Here is a 16,432-nt window from a genome sequence, read left to right on the forward strand (position 1 = left end):
GTCCGATTCCCAGATGCAGAAGCGGGATTGTCCCGTGAGCAATTCCACGACCTGATGCTCCAGAGAAGCATCCACATCACCACGGTCACGCCTTGAATTGGCTTCTTGAGTCTGTGTGGCACATCCAGTGTCTCTCATATGATGCGATGCAAAAGTGACACGCCCTGTGTGTTCCGCTCTTCGGACTCTTCTCCTCTCACTTCCGCCTCTGCAATCTTTGGAATCACATGCCAGGCGGGTTAGTAAACATGAGCATTTCATATGCAGTCTCCTGACACGATCTTCAGTGATTTCTGAACACTAGTAGGAAACTGTTGTCAGGTGAGGCCGCCAACGTGGACAGTTGCTCCTATATTTCATGGACTCTGTCTTTTTTCTTGCGTCTAGTCCGGCTGGTGCGCACACTCTGATCAAAATCCGTGGCCCCGTCCAACCCATTTACAAGGGAAAAGGAGCAGCTCCCCGGGATCAAACTGCAACAACTTCTCTGCAAAAATGCTTGTTTTAATGTGGTCCCAACCCGGTGGCCTTTAAAATTGGTACATCCACAGATTTATTTCATCTAACAAGGATCCCTCTGAAGGCCTGTATCTGTCTCTATCTGCTTGATTCTCTAAACCTGCTCCCCGAACGCACTTTTTGCGTTGAAGGGCTACTGCTGGAGAACGGGAGACATATGGCAGCGTCTGGGAGAAACAGAAGCTCGGGGTTACAGGGAGGAGCAACTGGTAATATCCAGAGGCTTCCCACTTGCAATATGCCAAATGCAGCCCCATTAAATCGTCGTTTTTACGTTTCGCATGTGAGGAGGCCCCCTCGCCTCCCCGCTGAGCCGTGACATCATGCCTTCTGAAGACGAGCATCTTGATTTTGTCATTCACAGGAAACAGACACACTCTGGCGCTGACATCGCAGTAACTTGAGGCCACACCTCAAACCGGGCAGCCTCCGTCTCTTTCAAATTGTGTTTACAATTTAATGACCTATTTGTGTTTGTTGTTTCCGGCGAGTGCCTGCTTCGCTCTCTCTCTCTCTCCTCCCCATCGCTCTCTCTCTGTGCGTCTCTCGCTCCCTAACACGGTCTGACAGCGAAAGGTCAATGCCCATTGGCTACATGGGGGGCACTGAGTGATGTAAGGGAGGTTGTCATGGTAACATGCGGGGCTCGGCGAGGATGCAGGATGCTTTCCGTGCCAAACACCAAGGCCGGGACCCGAGCGGGATCAAAAGACTTGAGCGCTCAACTCCGCGGGCGGGAGTGCGCTGGACCAGGGGCGGACTGAGTGCCGGACTGAATGCCTGAGCTCCGCTTTAATTGACTGGCAGGTTAGTGGCCCAGCAAATGTGAGGGGCGGGACTCGGCCAGTCATGCCAGTGAAGCAGATCTGCATATAAGAGACAGACAGTGAGGTCTAAAGACAGTCAGTTGTGAGCAGCCCTGTTATGTCTGTGATCCGGCATTCTGCTGAGCTTGGCTTCACATTAATAAAAGAGAGATTACCAAAGTCTGCGGGCTCCTCTCAGGCCCCTCTCCAGCCGAGGAAGGGTTCGCCCCCTCCACCCCTCCGCCTCCCTCCTGCCACCCTCCGCTCCCCTTTCTTACTGTTGTCAGCATGCTGCTCACGTTCGTCTCATTCAAAAAAAAAAAAAAACACTCATCTGCCTTTCCTCCTGTCTGTCTCCATTCCATTTCTTTCCGCTCTCCCTGTAAGTACAGGAGGGGGAAAAATGCACAAAAACACAGATAAATTATTTAGATTTTTTCCCCCCAAAGAGACAGGAAAAAAATGCTTGACTCTGCAGTTTGAAAGAAAAGGGGGAAAGGAGGGATCGGGGGGGTGAGAAATAAAAATTGCATTAGATACAAGATTCCGCAATCAGCCCGCGATATGAAGAATTAATCTTATCTTTCACTGACACACACGGCCAAGTAGGAGAGCGCTTTCAAAGACTTGAAGATGACAACAGGACGAATTCGCCTTTCCATTACGGCGCCATTCATCCATTGTGGCGGCCGACACCTCGCGATAAGCGCAAGTATTGTTGCCATTGACAATGTCATTATGGGACAGTAAACAAGCGATTCAACGGAGGGTCGGGATGAACCGGGCGGGGCCAGAAGGTCACGAAGACAATCTGGAACGAAAGGATGCGAGACCCCGGGGGAGAGATAAGACTCCTCCTCTTCTTCATTTTCTTCTTCTCCATCTTCTTCTTTTCTCTCTCTCTCTCTCTCTCGCTCTCCAAAGCCAAGGACGGGCTTATGCTTAGAACAAAGCCCCAGCACTGCCGCATAATCAACTCCTCTGTACTCCGACAGCAGCAACACAATCTTCCCTGGAGGTCATCCACGGGAAGAGGCTTAGGAGGCAGAACAGCAGCGGGATCATGGGCTATTAAGATGGGAAAATAGGATGACATTCACCCGGCCTCCCACCCCGTTTTCCTCTAAAAAACATTATGTATGCATGTATGTCCAAACATGAACAGAGTCAGACTGATGCCATGAAGCAGCTGTATATGTTTTTCACAAGTTTCTTTTGCAATCTGGCTCTTATTTTTGTATTTATGGCCACTGTTTGTAACATATGCTTTTACTTTAACTTAATTGCAATTAGGCTGTCACACCCAACAGTGTCGACCAAGTTCATCCATTGCTAATCAATTATTAGAGCCCGCTGCTGCTTTTTTTTTTTTTTCACTGCAGAGCAAAAGGCGGAGAATTTTTTTAAGACTTCTGCATGAGGTCAAAGTCTCAAGTCTTGTTAAAGCCACTCTTAAGTCCTTGAGGGCAAGTCCAAGTCAAATCACAAAACTTCATAAGCAAACTACAAGTTTTGTAAGGTCTCAAACCCTCGGCATTTAAAAATTCTGCTTTTGTCGTGTTTTTCTTTTTACAAAACTGAGATCCAGTCCTTACAATGCATAGGCCCATTGATTACATCCTGTATGCAATACCTGCCTGTGGCTGTCGTACTTATTTCTTATAGCTCTGGGATTTTACCAGGTCCCAACGTACGTCTCAAGGGACTCGGGTAAGTCTCAAGTAAGGTCAAGTGTCAAGTCTACACTGCAAGGACTTTGAGCAAGTAGTCTGTGTTCCCATCTACTTTTGCATTGCAGTTTGTAAAACCATCAGTGCAGTCCTCTGCCTGAAGTTGCATTGTTCTTGGATAAATGTAATGAGCTTGCTCAAGGTTTTCAATGCAGTGCACTTTGCTATTCGATGACGCATTCACCTTTGTTGGATGTTAGTTGGAAAATAAGACCCTGAAGGTTCCTTCTGGTATCTTTCTGCTGATTCTTAAATGTCAGTGTTTTATTATTTGCTAATCTGTTGTCGTTTTTCAAAAACAAAACGGGAACGGGTAGAAGCACCAGATACCGCCTTGCACTCTGTGACTCGTGACAGGTGGGTAGGTCCAAAAACTGCCCTGAGTTTCCAGTATGCTTCTTCAAGTGCTTCTTGGACAGTCCAAGAGCTTTGGAACCCCCTCTTTTATGATATGATTCAGGGTCTGTGTCTGACCATTTCTGTAACTTTCTGAAACCTACAATCTGACATTCACACCCACTTCACGTCACGATTGGTCAACTGCGTGGACGGGAGAAAGGAGCCGGGGCTTGAACCTGTCTTCTGTCTTTTTTTAAATTCTTGACACAACCATTTCTGTCACTTTTCATGTGAACAAGTGAGTGTAAGACTATGAATATCTTCCAGGAGAGACTGTCTGAAAATATACTCTGTTATTCTCACATAAACAATATGACGTTTCTATCCACGACAGCCAGCTTTTCACTTCGCCTACAACTATGACTATGAACGCATTCGATTTCTGACGTGGTCAGACTGAACATTGCATGAACCACTTCTTTTCTATTATGATGAAGGTCCAGCGCCTGAAATCTTGAGGCTAAATAATCTTATAATCTCTATATATTTAGGTGTACCGCCATTTCTAAATCAAACAAGCTGCATCATATCCATCATCAGAGCTGACGGAGGTTCATATCAGCCTCAACCTGATACACTCACTCAAATACACTCACTCCCAGCAGGTTGGTTGAGCATGGTGGTGGCAGGAGTGGTCCTGTTCCATTTGCAGACATTAGCAAAGGGAGATTAATTTGCCCCCTTCCATTACGGGGGAAAGCAGCTGTCATGGCCGCTCAATTACCCCTTAACAAAAAGAACTAGAATTTCCGCCTCGCGGTTGTATGCCTCCGCCGGCCAGTCAAGTTGCAGTTTACATCCGTGTCGGTCTGACTTTTCAACCCGGCAGCGCAGAAGGTCTACAAATCGCCACAGTCTCAAGGTGGGCACCCAAGATTAGTGTCACCAATCAAGTATCTCACCAAATGTGAAACGTGGTCAGAATCTCCCCATTCTGTTCCTGAGTTGTGGCGTTGAATACTGGCTAGAAAGGCGTTTTTTGCAGAACACTACGCTTTCAAGGTGAAGTTGACCTTTTGGATACAAAATGTCATCACTTCATCATTTTGTCCTATCAGACATTTGCGTGAAATTTTGTGATACTTGGCGATATGACGCCTTGAGTTATGGCCAAAAAACGTGTTTTGTGAGCTCACAGTGACCTTGATTTTTTGACCACCAAAATCTAATCAGTTCATCCTTGAGTCCATGTGAGCGCTTGTGCCAAATTTGAAGAAACTCCCTCCAGGCGTTCCTGGGATAACGCGTTCATGAGAAGGGGACGGATGGACGGACGGACTAACTACCCAAAAACATAATGCCTCCGGCCGTGCATGTCGCCCGCGTGCGTGTGTGTTGCATCGTATCGATTCATACGTGTGCAGGTATCGTGTTCGCATATGGTAGCCGGGAAAAGAGGAGTGTGTGTGTGTGTGTGTGTGTGTGTGTGTGTGGTCAGGTGTGACTATGTTTTCCACGGCGGCTGATGGCTCATTAAGAGCAGAATCTGCATTTTCTACGTCTAATATTCAGCTATTCAGCACTGAAACCGAGCAAAAGAGATGACGTGAGAGAAAAAAGGGGGATAGGACGGGAGAGAAAGAGAAATGAAGGGAGGAAGAGAGATAGGGGTTGTTTTTGTTGTGTTTAGACTTGCTGTCTTCCTGCCGCTCTCTCCTCTTTTGTGAAGATTTCGACTTCATTAGAATTATAATGAACATCAGCGAGGCTTGCTGAAATATTTTTGGCTCCTTGAAAATAAATGAATACACAAGCAAATCAATTCAAATCTGCCCATTATGCCTGTTTTCTGGGTCGTATAAAACATGCATAATGCGACGCAGTATAGGCACACTGCGCTGTATGTTGCAGGCAGTCGTGATAATAAGCTAAAATTAAAGGATCATTTGTCATCATTGCCGACATCATTACATATTGTAAAATCAATTTCATATCCACAACAACATCGACGGGCTCATGACGGCATATCGATGGGCTGAGAGACGCATCGGAGCATTATGGTGGTAATGCTAGCACTACAGCGGAGTCATGTGGAATGCTGGTATGTTTTGTGTGTGTGTGTGTGTGTGTGTGTGTGTGTGTGTGTGTGTGCGCGTGTGTGTGCGTGCGTGTGCGCGCGCGCTTGTGTGTCTGGCTGTCGTGCTCCACCGGTGTGATGATGTTGCTGTGTAGTGAGACTCGCTAATTGGCTCACCTGTCTCTCAGCCATCTGGAGCCTTTCAGAAAAAAAGAGGAGAAAAAAAAAAAAGGGGGGGAAAAAAAAACAAAAAAAAAGAACGTCACACCGAGTTCCCCCAGCATCAGACACACACACACACACACACACACACAAACAAACACACAGGCGTGCATATGTGCCCAACTGCAGGAAAAGAAAAACATGGAAACAGGCAAACGAGTAAATGGAAGGTATTTCTCTTAAGATATTTCTCAACGTCGCACTCTTGTCATTGAGGAGTCTTTACTTGCATAAGCGATTTAATAAACAAAAACAACCTGTGTGGTTCTTCAGTGCGAGTGGTATGGTAATCACACAAACACCTCAAAATTAATGTGATAATGATTAATTACAGCAACAGCGAGGTTTCAGCTGGGGTAGAAGTTGCTTGTAAGAGTGAGCATGCAATCAGGGCCGAGTTGCGACGAATGCACAATATTAACAAACGACGTATTAGAAATAAATATTTGTTCTGGGAACGCACTGGAATGTGAAGAGGACACGCCCACGACTCCGGCGTCCCCACACCTCGGAGAGCATCAGCTGGAAGGAAAAACACTCCACTGTCCCAGAAAACCCGGGGGCATGCTGCGCTAAGTGAGTGGAGTGTGTGAGTGTGTGAGTGCGTGTGTGTTATGTCCTTGTAGTAATACCTTTGTGAGGACCAGTGTGAGTTCTAGACCTCGAGAGTGAGGACATTTTGGCCGGTCCTCACAATTTTAAAGGGCTGGTTTGAGGGCTAAGACCTGGTTTTAAGGTTCAGGTTAGAATTAGGTTTGGGGTCAGGGATTCAGTTGTGATGGTTGAGGTTATGGTATTATGTCAAAGAGCGTCCTCACAAATACAGAATTCCAAGTATATGTGTGTGTGTGTGTGTGTGTGTGTGTGTGTGTGTGTGTGTGGCGTTGGTAGTTTGGACAAATCTGCTCTCGCACCAGCAGTGTTTCAAGAGGACGGACAACGTGACAAAGTGTGTGTCTACGAGTGTGTGTGTGTGTTTATGGATTGATTTTCAAGCTATGTCAACATAACAAAGGGGTCACAATGTGTAGCTGATAACCGTGGTAGCCGCTGTCACTGCCGCCATCTTGGGAGCAAAAATGTAGCGTATTCAATAATGTTATTAGAAGTTAGCAAAACAAAATAAAAATATATTACCAGTGTATGAATAAATAATAAAAAAAAGGGAAACAATACAAAGTTCACAATATTAAATTATATAAAATCAATGATGAGATAAAATAAAAAAAATGTTTTACGTTGATTTTTGTTATTTTCCTTTAATAATAAACCAATAACAAAAGATTTTTTAACAAAATAATTAAAATAAATACTTTGTATTATTATTATTATTGTTGTTTTTATAAAAACAATACATTATATGTTATAAATAAATACTAAAGTTAGAAAAAAAAAATTTTAAAAATGAAAAAATCGAAATCCAGACCAGTTTAATAATGATTAAAAAAATCAAAACTTACAAAAATAAATAAGTAGTATGAACACCATTGTTATTATTACTGCTTTCATGGCAGGGCCTGCAACAGCAGGATTGAAGAATCTGAGCCTAGAGACCAGTAGTATGTGTGTGTGTGTGTTTATGGATTGATTTTCAAGCTATGTCAACATAACAAAGGGGTCACAATGTGTAGCTGATAACCGTGGTAGCCGCTGTCACTGCCGCCATCTTGGGAGCAAAAATGTAGCGTATTCAATAATGTTATTAGAAGTTAGCAAAACAAAATAAAAATATATTACCAGTGTATGAATAAATAAGAAAAAAAAGGGAAACAATACAAAGTTCACAATATTAAATTATATAAAATCAATGATGAGATAAAATTTAAAAAAGTAATGTTTTATGTAGATTTTTGTTATTTTCCTTTAATAATAACCAGTAACAAAAGATTTTTTAACAAAATAATTAAAATAAATACTTTGTATTATTATTATTATTATTATTATTATTATTATTATTATTATTATTATTATTATTATTATTATTATTATTATTATTATTATTGTTGTTTTTATAAAAACAATACATTATATGTTATAAATAAATACTAAAGTTAGAAAAAAAAAATTTTAAAAATGAAAAAATCGAAATCCAGACCAGTTTAATAATGATTAAAAAAATAAAAACTTACAAAAATAAATAAGTAGTATGAACACCATTGTTATTATTACTGCTTTCATGGCAGGGCCTGCAACAGCAGGATGAAGAATCTGAGCCTAGAGACCAGTAGTATGTGTGTGTGTGTGTGTGTGTGTGTGTTTATGGATTGATTTTCAAGCTATGTCAACATAACAAAGGGGTCACAATGTGTAGCTGATAACCGTGGTAGCCGCTGTCACTGCCGCCATCTTGGGAGCAAAAATGTAGCGTATTCAATAATGTTATTAGAAGTTAGCAAAACAAAAGCAAAATATATTACCAGTGTATGAATAAATAATAAAAAAAAGGGAAACAATACAAAGTTCACAATATTAAATTATATAAAATCAATGATGAGATAAAATAAAAAAAATGTTTTACGTTGATTTTTGTTATTTTCCTTTAATAATAAACCAATAACAAAAGATTTTTACAAAATAATTAAAATAAATATGTTGTATTATTATTATTATTATTGTTGTTATAAAAACAATACATTATATGTTATAAATAAATACTAAAGTTAGAAAAAAAAAATTTAAAAAATGAAAAAAATCAAATCCAGACCAGTTTAATAATGATTAAAAAAATCAAAACTTACAAAAATAAATAAGTAGTATGAACACCATTGTTATTATTACTGCTTTCATGGCAGGGCCTGCAACAGCAGGATGAAGAATCTGAGCCTAGAGACCAGTAGTATGTGTGTGTGTGTCTGTGTGTGTCTGTGTGCGTAATAGTTTTTATTCTCTCAGTAGCCAGTGTGTTCCAGGTCAGTGGTCTGAATCACACACACAGAAGTAAGCCCCTCCCGAGCCACTGTATGTTCACCTGCCACCCTGTGTGTGTGTGTGTGTGTGTGTGTGTGTGTGTGTGTCTCTTGTCCACAGACCGAACCCCTGTGTCACTCAGAGAGAAAAGAAAACGCTCCTGAGAGAGAGAGAGCGAGGGGACAGATTGTGAAGACGTGAAGGAAGAAAAGATATCTAAGCGTCCATCCAGCTCTCTGCAGACAAATTCTCTCCCTTCCCCCCACAACCCACCGTCCCCTCCCTGCCATTAGCGGCGCTTCATAATTCATGTGTTTGGATGAAAAATGGATGAACGGCGAGCGTGACACCAGCACAGCCTCTCACAACTAAGAGCCCGCTGAGAGTCTGAATCCCCCTCAGACTGCCATTATTTTGTCACACGCCCGGTATTGATCCCAAGGTCACGAATGAACCTCAGCGCTCATGTTCATTTCGGAGGCCCAGTGATTTTGACACATACCCCTCATATAAACCGCAATGTCTCAGATTTCACTTTGGCCACCGACATTGCCCCCCCCCCCCGTTTCCTGTCTCTCTCTGTCTCTACTGTGACCTTTCAAAATCTCAAAAAATAAACCTCTACAATCTGCAAGGCTAAATACCACTTTTTTTTTTGGGGGGGGGGAATTTAGGTGAATCGACCCTTTAGGTTCCCTAAAGCAAGGGGACCAAAGCCTTCAACCGCTGCACTGGAGCTCGTGTTTACCCTTATTTATAAAGGGGAACAGAGAAGAAGTCGTCGGAGGGTTTTCATCCTCTTTCCTGAGACACAAAGAAAAGTCCATGTGTGATTTTCAGGACCACAGGGACAAAAAAGAAATCTGGAGTGACTCTTCATCCCTGTGTACTTGTAGAGAAGTCTGCCTCATCTTCCTGATTGTCCAGACGCGCGGCATCCGTGCGTCTCACTCCCGTTTTAAAATGGCCAAACTGAACCGCTTCCTGCTGGCGCTGTCGAATGACAGTGCATTTTTGCCAGTTATGCTGACTGGGAGCGTTTTCAGGAAGTGTGTCCTCCACATTGTTTCTCTTGTTGGACATTTTCTCACTGGGGGATAAATTAGAGCTGAGGAAGGAGCCTTTAACACTGATAACTGTCACTGTCGAGGACAGAGAATACTCCAGCCGGTGTCTTCTGACTGCAGCGAATCAGTTTCTGTCTCATAAATATTCAGATGTGGGAATACCGGGGGAGGCGGGGCCAGAAGCGGCGCACCGAGCAGTCGCCGTAGTGAGGGATCGCTGTTGTCATGTGGCAACCAGGGAGGCAATAACGGACGCAGCGTACCGGGACGCCACATTGTGTGAATCCCTGTAATTATAGTCTCTGCTCGCTATGTGTGTCTGGCTCTGTAAACAGGAAGTGTGTGTGTGTGTGTGTGCATTTGCGCGTCTCACACACACACCTGTAGCCCTCGTGCCAAAGAGGAACTTGAGGCCTTCAGAGAGCCGTTGTATCTGTTCCACTTGCGAGTTGATGCTATTCATACACTAATCAACGCTTGTTTACGCCGATTTGTGTTTTTTTTTTTTTTTGCGGGCGAGGGCGGTGTGTGCGCGAGGTCACGTCAGAGCCAATTGTAGGTTTGCGGCTCATAATGACCAAAGCTGAAAGGCATCCGTGGAGCCATGCTCACTAATTATCAGCTGTGCGCCTTCAAGGAAAATTATCAGCACAAAGACCTGCAATTATACACGCGCACACACACACAGACACACAGACACACACACACACACACACACACACACACACACACACACAGACACACACACACACACACACACCGTGATATACACACTCATGCACACAATCCCTTCACGCCCTTTATCGCCCCTGTTTCCGGCATCAACTCTTCCTTCTCCCAAACTGCCTTCTTTTCTTTCGATTGCCGTGGTCGCTTTTAAAACTCCCCTCCGTCTTTCCCTTCTTCTTTCACCCCTCTCTCATTTTTGACTCATTTCTCTTACTCCCTACCACTCCCATGACCCTCTTTCCCTCCATCCCTGCTCCATCTTTCCAGCCTGTTTTCATTTCCTGTCCTCCCGTTATCCTTCCTCATCCTCCGAATTCCTACCCTACCCAATCCTCTCTTTCAGATCCCTCGATTCCACTTTTCCTACCCCCCCTGCCCTCCTCCTCCTCCTCCTCCTCCTCCTCCTTCCTGGCCCAAAACAGAATCTTAAATAACGAGCTGGGTGTCAGTCAAACCGCCAGAGAGCTTCATTAGAGGAGGAGAGCGCACAGGATCAAATTATACGCCCAGTTCTCTTTTGTGTGATTGTGTGTGTGTGTGTGTGTTTGTGTGTTTGTGTGTGTGTGTGTGGGGGGGGGGATTTGGTGGTGGCGGCAAAGGCAGAGAGGAAGTAAACACACGTTCCAGAATGACGCAGCTGTGTGGCGGATTAGCGTGTAACACACATCGTTGGTGTGTGTGTGAGCTCATGCGACAGTCACAGCCTCGCCTATTTTCTCCAATCAGAGAGAAAAACAAAAGCAAACTACTTTGCCTAATTATTCACAGCCACAGTCATCGCCTCTTTCTTTTCCTCCCGTGGTTTTGCTTCTTCCTCGCCGGCATCTCATTCTTTGCTGGATCTTGTTTTAGATTGGAGCTGGTTTACCTGCTGCCTGCTTCAGGTGTAGTTTTAGACTGATACTATACAGAGACTTTATCATTAAAGATCAATATCATCCAAATCTGTTACGAGAAAAACGATGCAGACTTTTATCCCTTTTCTTCCTGCAGTACCAATGTGCCAAGTACTTATTTAGAGTTCAAATTGATGAAAACAACAATAAATAAAAAGTAAAAGTGAAATTCATACAGCTACTGAGTTACTTAAAGGATGACATCAGTGTTCGGACATGATCCAGCCCGTTAAAATCACATATTCTTTACATTACCGCTGAGCATTTTCCAAATATACCGAAAGTTTTTAAATGCATTCCTTACTTTCCAGGGAGCCATTAGATTCAGTTCATTTCACTACAGAATGAAAAGCAGCTCGCAGAGACTTAAAACTGGCTCGACATAGGTAATCCATCACTGTGAACCTTTCGTCACTTTTGTCTTTTTTTTTTTGTTTTTTTTTTTTTGTTACTGTAGCATAAAAAAAAAGGGACCGTTTTCAAGAAACCAAATTCACAATTTCCTCCTCACAAAATGTATGTTTCTTTATTCTTTGTCTGCTAAGTTTGGTTTTCTCATAAAATGGCAAACTACTACACTAAATTTTGCAGTGTCAGTAGTTGCACCATCAAACATGTACGTCAGAAAGGTCCAACCTCACAACTAAGCTATCATTTGGTGCCATATCTGAGGCATCATGAACCCACTGTAGCGTATTTGTCCTCTGCAATAGATGCAATTTTTATCGACATACAACACTTCTTTCAAAAAAAAAACCCGAGAACGTACTCGTCTCAACAACTGCTCAGAGAAGTGCGGGTACACAAATAAACTACTCAGCTGCAGCAGTACTTACTTCCAGTGTTAAAAAGCAAAATAATCGTAGTCCTGTTCTTATGTGAATTAAGTGTATTAAGGGTCAGTTCATCCAAATTACAGAAAAAAACCAAAAAAAAAAAACCAAATAATGATATAATGGTTAATGACCACATTTACAGCTACGCCTGCGTTGCGGATCCTATAAATGTTTTTTAATACGTTTTATTATTAGGGCCTTTGGTAGATAACCGGCTGCTGTACTAGTTCATAAAAATTGTAATACTTAATGAGTGCTGCAACAGTAAGCACTATCTGTGATTATAATCCTGATCATAAAGCATCAGAGGTGAATTAGGATTCTTCATGAGTGTTCTTATGATGTTAAATGGATCTTAAAGATGAGAAAGTGCTCCTAGTCCTTTCTTCCATACACTACCTCTCTCCCGGTTGGAAGAAATGGGAGGGTGGGTGGATGGGGGGGGGTACACTGATGATTTGCAGGGCAGGATATTCGTCCTTATCCTGTTAACTCTGCCTCAGATGAGAAATAGGTATTGCTATTTTAAGATCGGCCCTTATTTAAACCTTCTTCTCCCCTTCTGCCCTCCCTTTGCTTGATCTGCTGCTCTGTCGCCCAAGGGTTTAGTTTAATGACCCTCCTCGTCCGTAGATCTGAGCCGCGTCACATCTCTGCTTTCCAATTTCCCTTTTCTATCTCCCTTTATTTCTCGGTCTCTTTACCCACCACTCGTCTCATCTGTGTCCGGTCCATCCATGTTATCCCACCCAACAACATCGCCAGCGCCACTGCAGTATAGTAGTCAGTAGTCATTCTTCGGCCTGAAGCCTGGAGGTACACTGCATGCCTCATTGAAGATGAGGCCCGAAAGGAAGAGATGGAAGGGAAAGAAGGCAAAAAGACAGAAGAAGAATAAAAGATGTATAACAGTACCTTTGTATCGGTCCAGAGAGGTCACTGGCGTCCTGCCTGCAAGACAAGAAAAAAAAAAAAACGATTTGTGAAAGCTGTTATTATATAAAATGATTATATTATAAAAATAATTAACTAAAACACGAAAAATAAAAACAACTGAAATAAAGTAACAGAGGTAAGCATCTCATCTCCAATAACTCAGACCCTTATTTTCTCTTTGTATGCTGATGACATTCTGCTGTCGGTATGATGGGTACCGATGGGTATGATAACAAGATTAGAGTAAGAGTAACAAGGAAATTACATAATAAACAAATAAATAAACATATAGATGAATAAAACTTAAATTTGCATCAAAATTATTATTTATGCAATACGCGTAAAATAACACAGAGCTTTGAACCCTATTTTTTTAATGCCATTTTTCTCCGTGTTCAAACTTAGCTATTTATTGCAGCCACCAGGGGCCGCTACTGTGCAAAGCTGCATTTAGCAGCCACAAATCCCCTACTGAACCAACAAGTCCTCCAGCCTAAACGACCATATGGGTCTCTTGTCCCTACCCTCAGATACGACCCACATGCGCGTACCAATGGCAGGCGTACCCGACCTGTGTCGTCATGGAAACAATAATAAACACGTGGTTAACGCCGTGGAAACGCTGAAGGTTTGGTTAGGTTTAGGCCGAAAAACTACATGGTAAGGTTCAGGAAAGATCGTGGTTTGGGTTAAAATAAGTACTTCTTTAAGGTTTGAGGACCATCGTCATCATGGTTACAATAATAAACACGTGGTTAAGGTTGTGGAACAGTAATGGATAAAGGTTTTAACGTAAGTTCTGCTATTTTTTTTTACAGTGGAAGTAAAAAAGTTGGCGCCAATGAAGGCAGTGTTTCTAGAAATATGATAGAAATTAAATAAGATACTGGCAAAACAAAACACACAAACAAACACTGAGCCATCTAAATAGTAAATTGGTCTTTCCAACTGGTCTGTCCCTGGGAACAGTAGAGAAACTTGCTCGTTCCAATGGGTTTTCTCCATAATTCCCTGCTGTTTCCTCTTTCTCTCTGCTTCGCTTTTTGTTTTATCCCTTTCTCAGTTCCTCTTTCACTGCATGTAAATAAATTGGTCCCCAGACCCCACGACTAGACACTGTGTGTGTGTGTTTGTGTGTGTGTGTGTGTGTGTGTGTGTGTGTGTGTGTGTGTGTGTGTGTGTGTGTGTGTGTGTGTGTGTGTGTGTGTGTGTGTGTGTGTGTGTGTGTGCATTACACTGAATGCATTACACTGAATGCAACACAGAGACAAACACACAAACACACACACACACACACACACAAAAAACCCTCCAAAGCTCAGAGCTGCACTGAATTAGCCCGGGTTTTATGTCACAGAGGTAAATAAAATAATGAATTAACAATTCTGTCATTAATAACCACTGAGTGTGTGTGTGTAAGACAGAGAGAGAGAGAGAGAGAGAGAGAGTACGAGTGTGTGTATTATGATGAAATGATGAGAAAAAACTCCTTGCTCCTCCTCAACGCAGTGGCCAATCACGGCTATCACAACTCTTTGCATTTCAAAGACACACTCTTGTCTGTTTCATCTCCGACCGCAGAACGCTCATCCTGTTATCCTGCTACACACACACACACACGTGCGTACGTACACACACACACACACACACACACACACACACACACACACACACACACACACACACACACACACACACACACACACACACACACACACACACACACACACACACAACATAGCCAGCTCTGCTTCAGTCCATTTTCCCCATGCCATGAATTATGAAAAAGGATAAATGAAAAGGGAACATCAAACACACACTGCTAGCACTCACAGGTTTACACACCACATACACAAACATTCAAAAAAAGACCCTCATAAACTACTACACATAAAACTCTACCACACACACACCAGCTCATATTTCTGAATCTACATACGTATATTCACACAGAAAATGTTTACACTCCATGGTTCTTCTTACTCATTAACTTGCATTATACAGCTGGATATTAAAACATTCACTGCGGATTAAATGTAACAGAAACAGCCATAAAGACCCTAATAAAACTTAATTAAAGTAACTTTATTGGTACGGTGACAGTAAAGACACAGTCAAACAACCAAGAGCTCCTCTTATTCGGTTGATATTTAGTTGAGGATGGTGAAATCTGACGAATCCGGCGCGACCGGATCTTACATTCAAGACATGGCTTTTAAAAAACTGCAGCACTTGCCAGATATGCGTCTAAATCTGACGCAACCTGAAAAAAAATTTAAGAAGTCTTTGGTGACGTGTTCAGGTAGCAATGAATCCTTCCTCTGACCATTAGGATGACATAACTCCGCGTGTTTCTTGCTCCCGCCGTTTCACTTAATGCAAGAGGACATTAAAGTGAAGACAGTGACTCAGTGAAATTCCCAAAACGAGGTGTGAATTACATTGAGAGCATATGGATTCATGTAGCTTTTTTGGAACTTAAAAATATTAAATATTAAAGATTTGTTTCTAAAAAATGACTCTCTGTAACTATTGGCCTGATGACGACCTGGTAGGGTGGAAAACTGGCCCGTTTAGTCAAATAAAAGTTGAGCAGCAATTATCCAGTGTCCAGTAGATACTCTCTGCCTTTTCCCGAAACTGTTTAAAATCCCATTGGATTGCCTCAATACACTCACACCCAACTCAAAACAGGGCTGTTTGTCTTAGTTCGTGAAACGCTGACACTTTGCAGACAACATGGTTTTTTTTACAGGACATTTGTTTGTGCGGAAATGTCATATCGTTGCTTGAAAAGCAAACTGACTGGGTCAGTATTAGCTTCCCCACTACAGAGCTACTTAAAAAATAACCATGCCTCTTTACAAAGCAATTAATGATTTTGCTGAAAACAAAAAAGCTTTTAGGTCTGATTTCTGGAGTATCATTTGCCCCTTGTTGGTCTGCATGAACCGACAAGATCTGGGTCATGACTGATCACTGGGATGGAAACAGATGGGAAAACGGCGTCCAGATGGAAACGAGCCAGACTTATGGTTGACGACGGACAGGTTTTTGGGGGGCATGTATGAATCCGTGCACAAAATCCTGCAAGCCTCATGCAGCTGCAGGCCTGGCGGAGACGTAAAACGAAGCTGAAACGTGAGGGACTCTTCAGGGCGACGGTGCCAGGGCCGTCGCAAAGACGGAGCAGGTGGCGGGACCCGGCGAGTACCACTGGCATATTTGGACACATTGTGATTAACAGAGAATCCGACACACACACACACACACACACACACACACACACACACACACACTCTGCATTAGTACTACAAGAAGGGAGACACTATGAGCCAGCTGTCACGGCACTTCTGAACACCATCGGT

At 42.8% G+C, this 16,432-nt stretch overlaps 1 protein-coding gene across 3 annotated transcripts in view; it reads right to left on the bottom strand.

Annotated features, from left to right (window-relative positions):
* The window catches only part of celf2 (cugbp, Elav-like family member 2), a 206,773-nt gene that overhangs the window by 147,461 nt on the left and 42,880 nt on the right, over positions 1 to 16,432 (bottom strand). For all 3 annotated transcript variants that reach the window (XM_040147977.1, XM_040147960.1, XM_040147970.1), the window contains exon 2: positions 13,044 to 13,079. In XM_040147977.1, the coding sequence (XP_040003911.1) occupies positions 13,044 to 13,079 (36 nt within the window). The remainder of the gene's footprint in view (positions 1 to 13,043; positions 13,080 to 16,432) is intronic.

This window comes from Xiphias gladius, chromosome 2, assembly GCF_016859285.1.
Source record: "Xiphias gladius isolate SHS-SW01 ecotype Sanya breed wild chromosome 2, ASM1685928v1, whole genome shotgun sequence".
NCBI lineage: Eukaryota > Metazoa > Chordata > Actinopteri > Istiophoriformes > Xiphiidae > Xiphias > Xiphias gladius.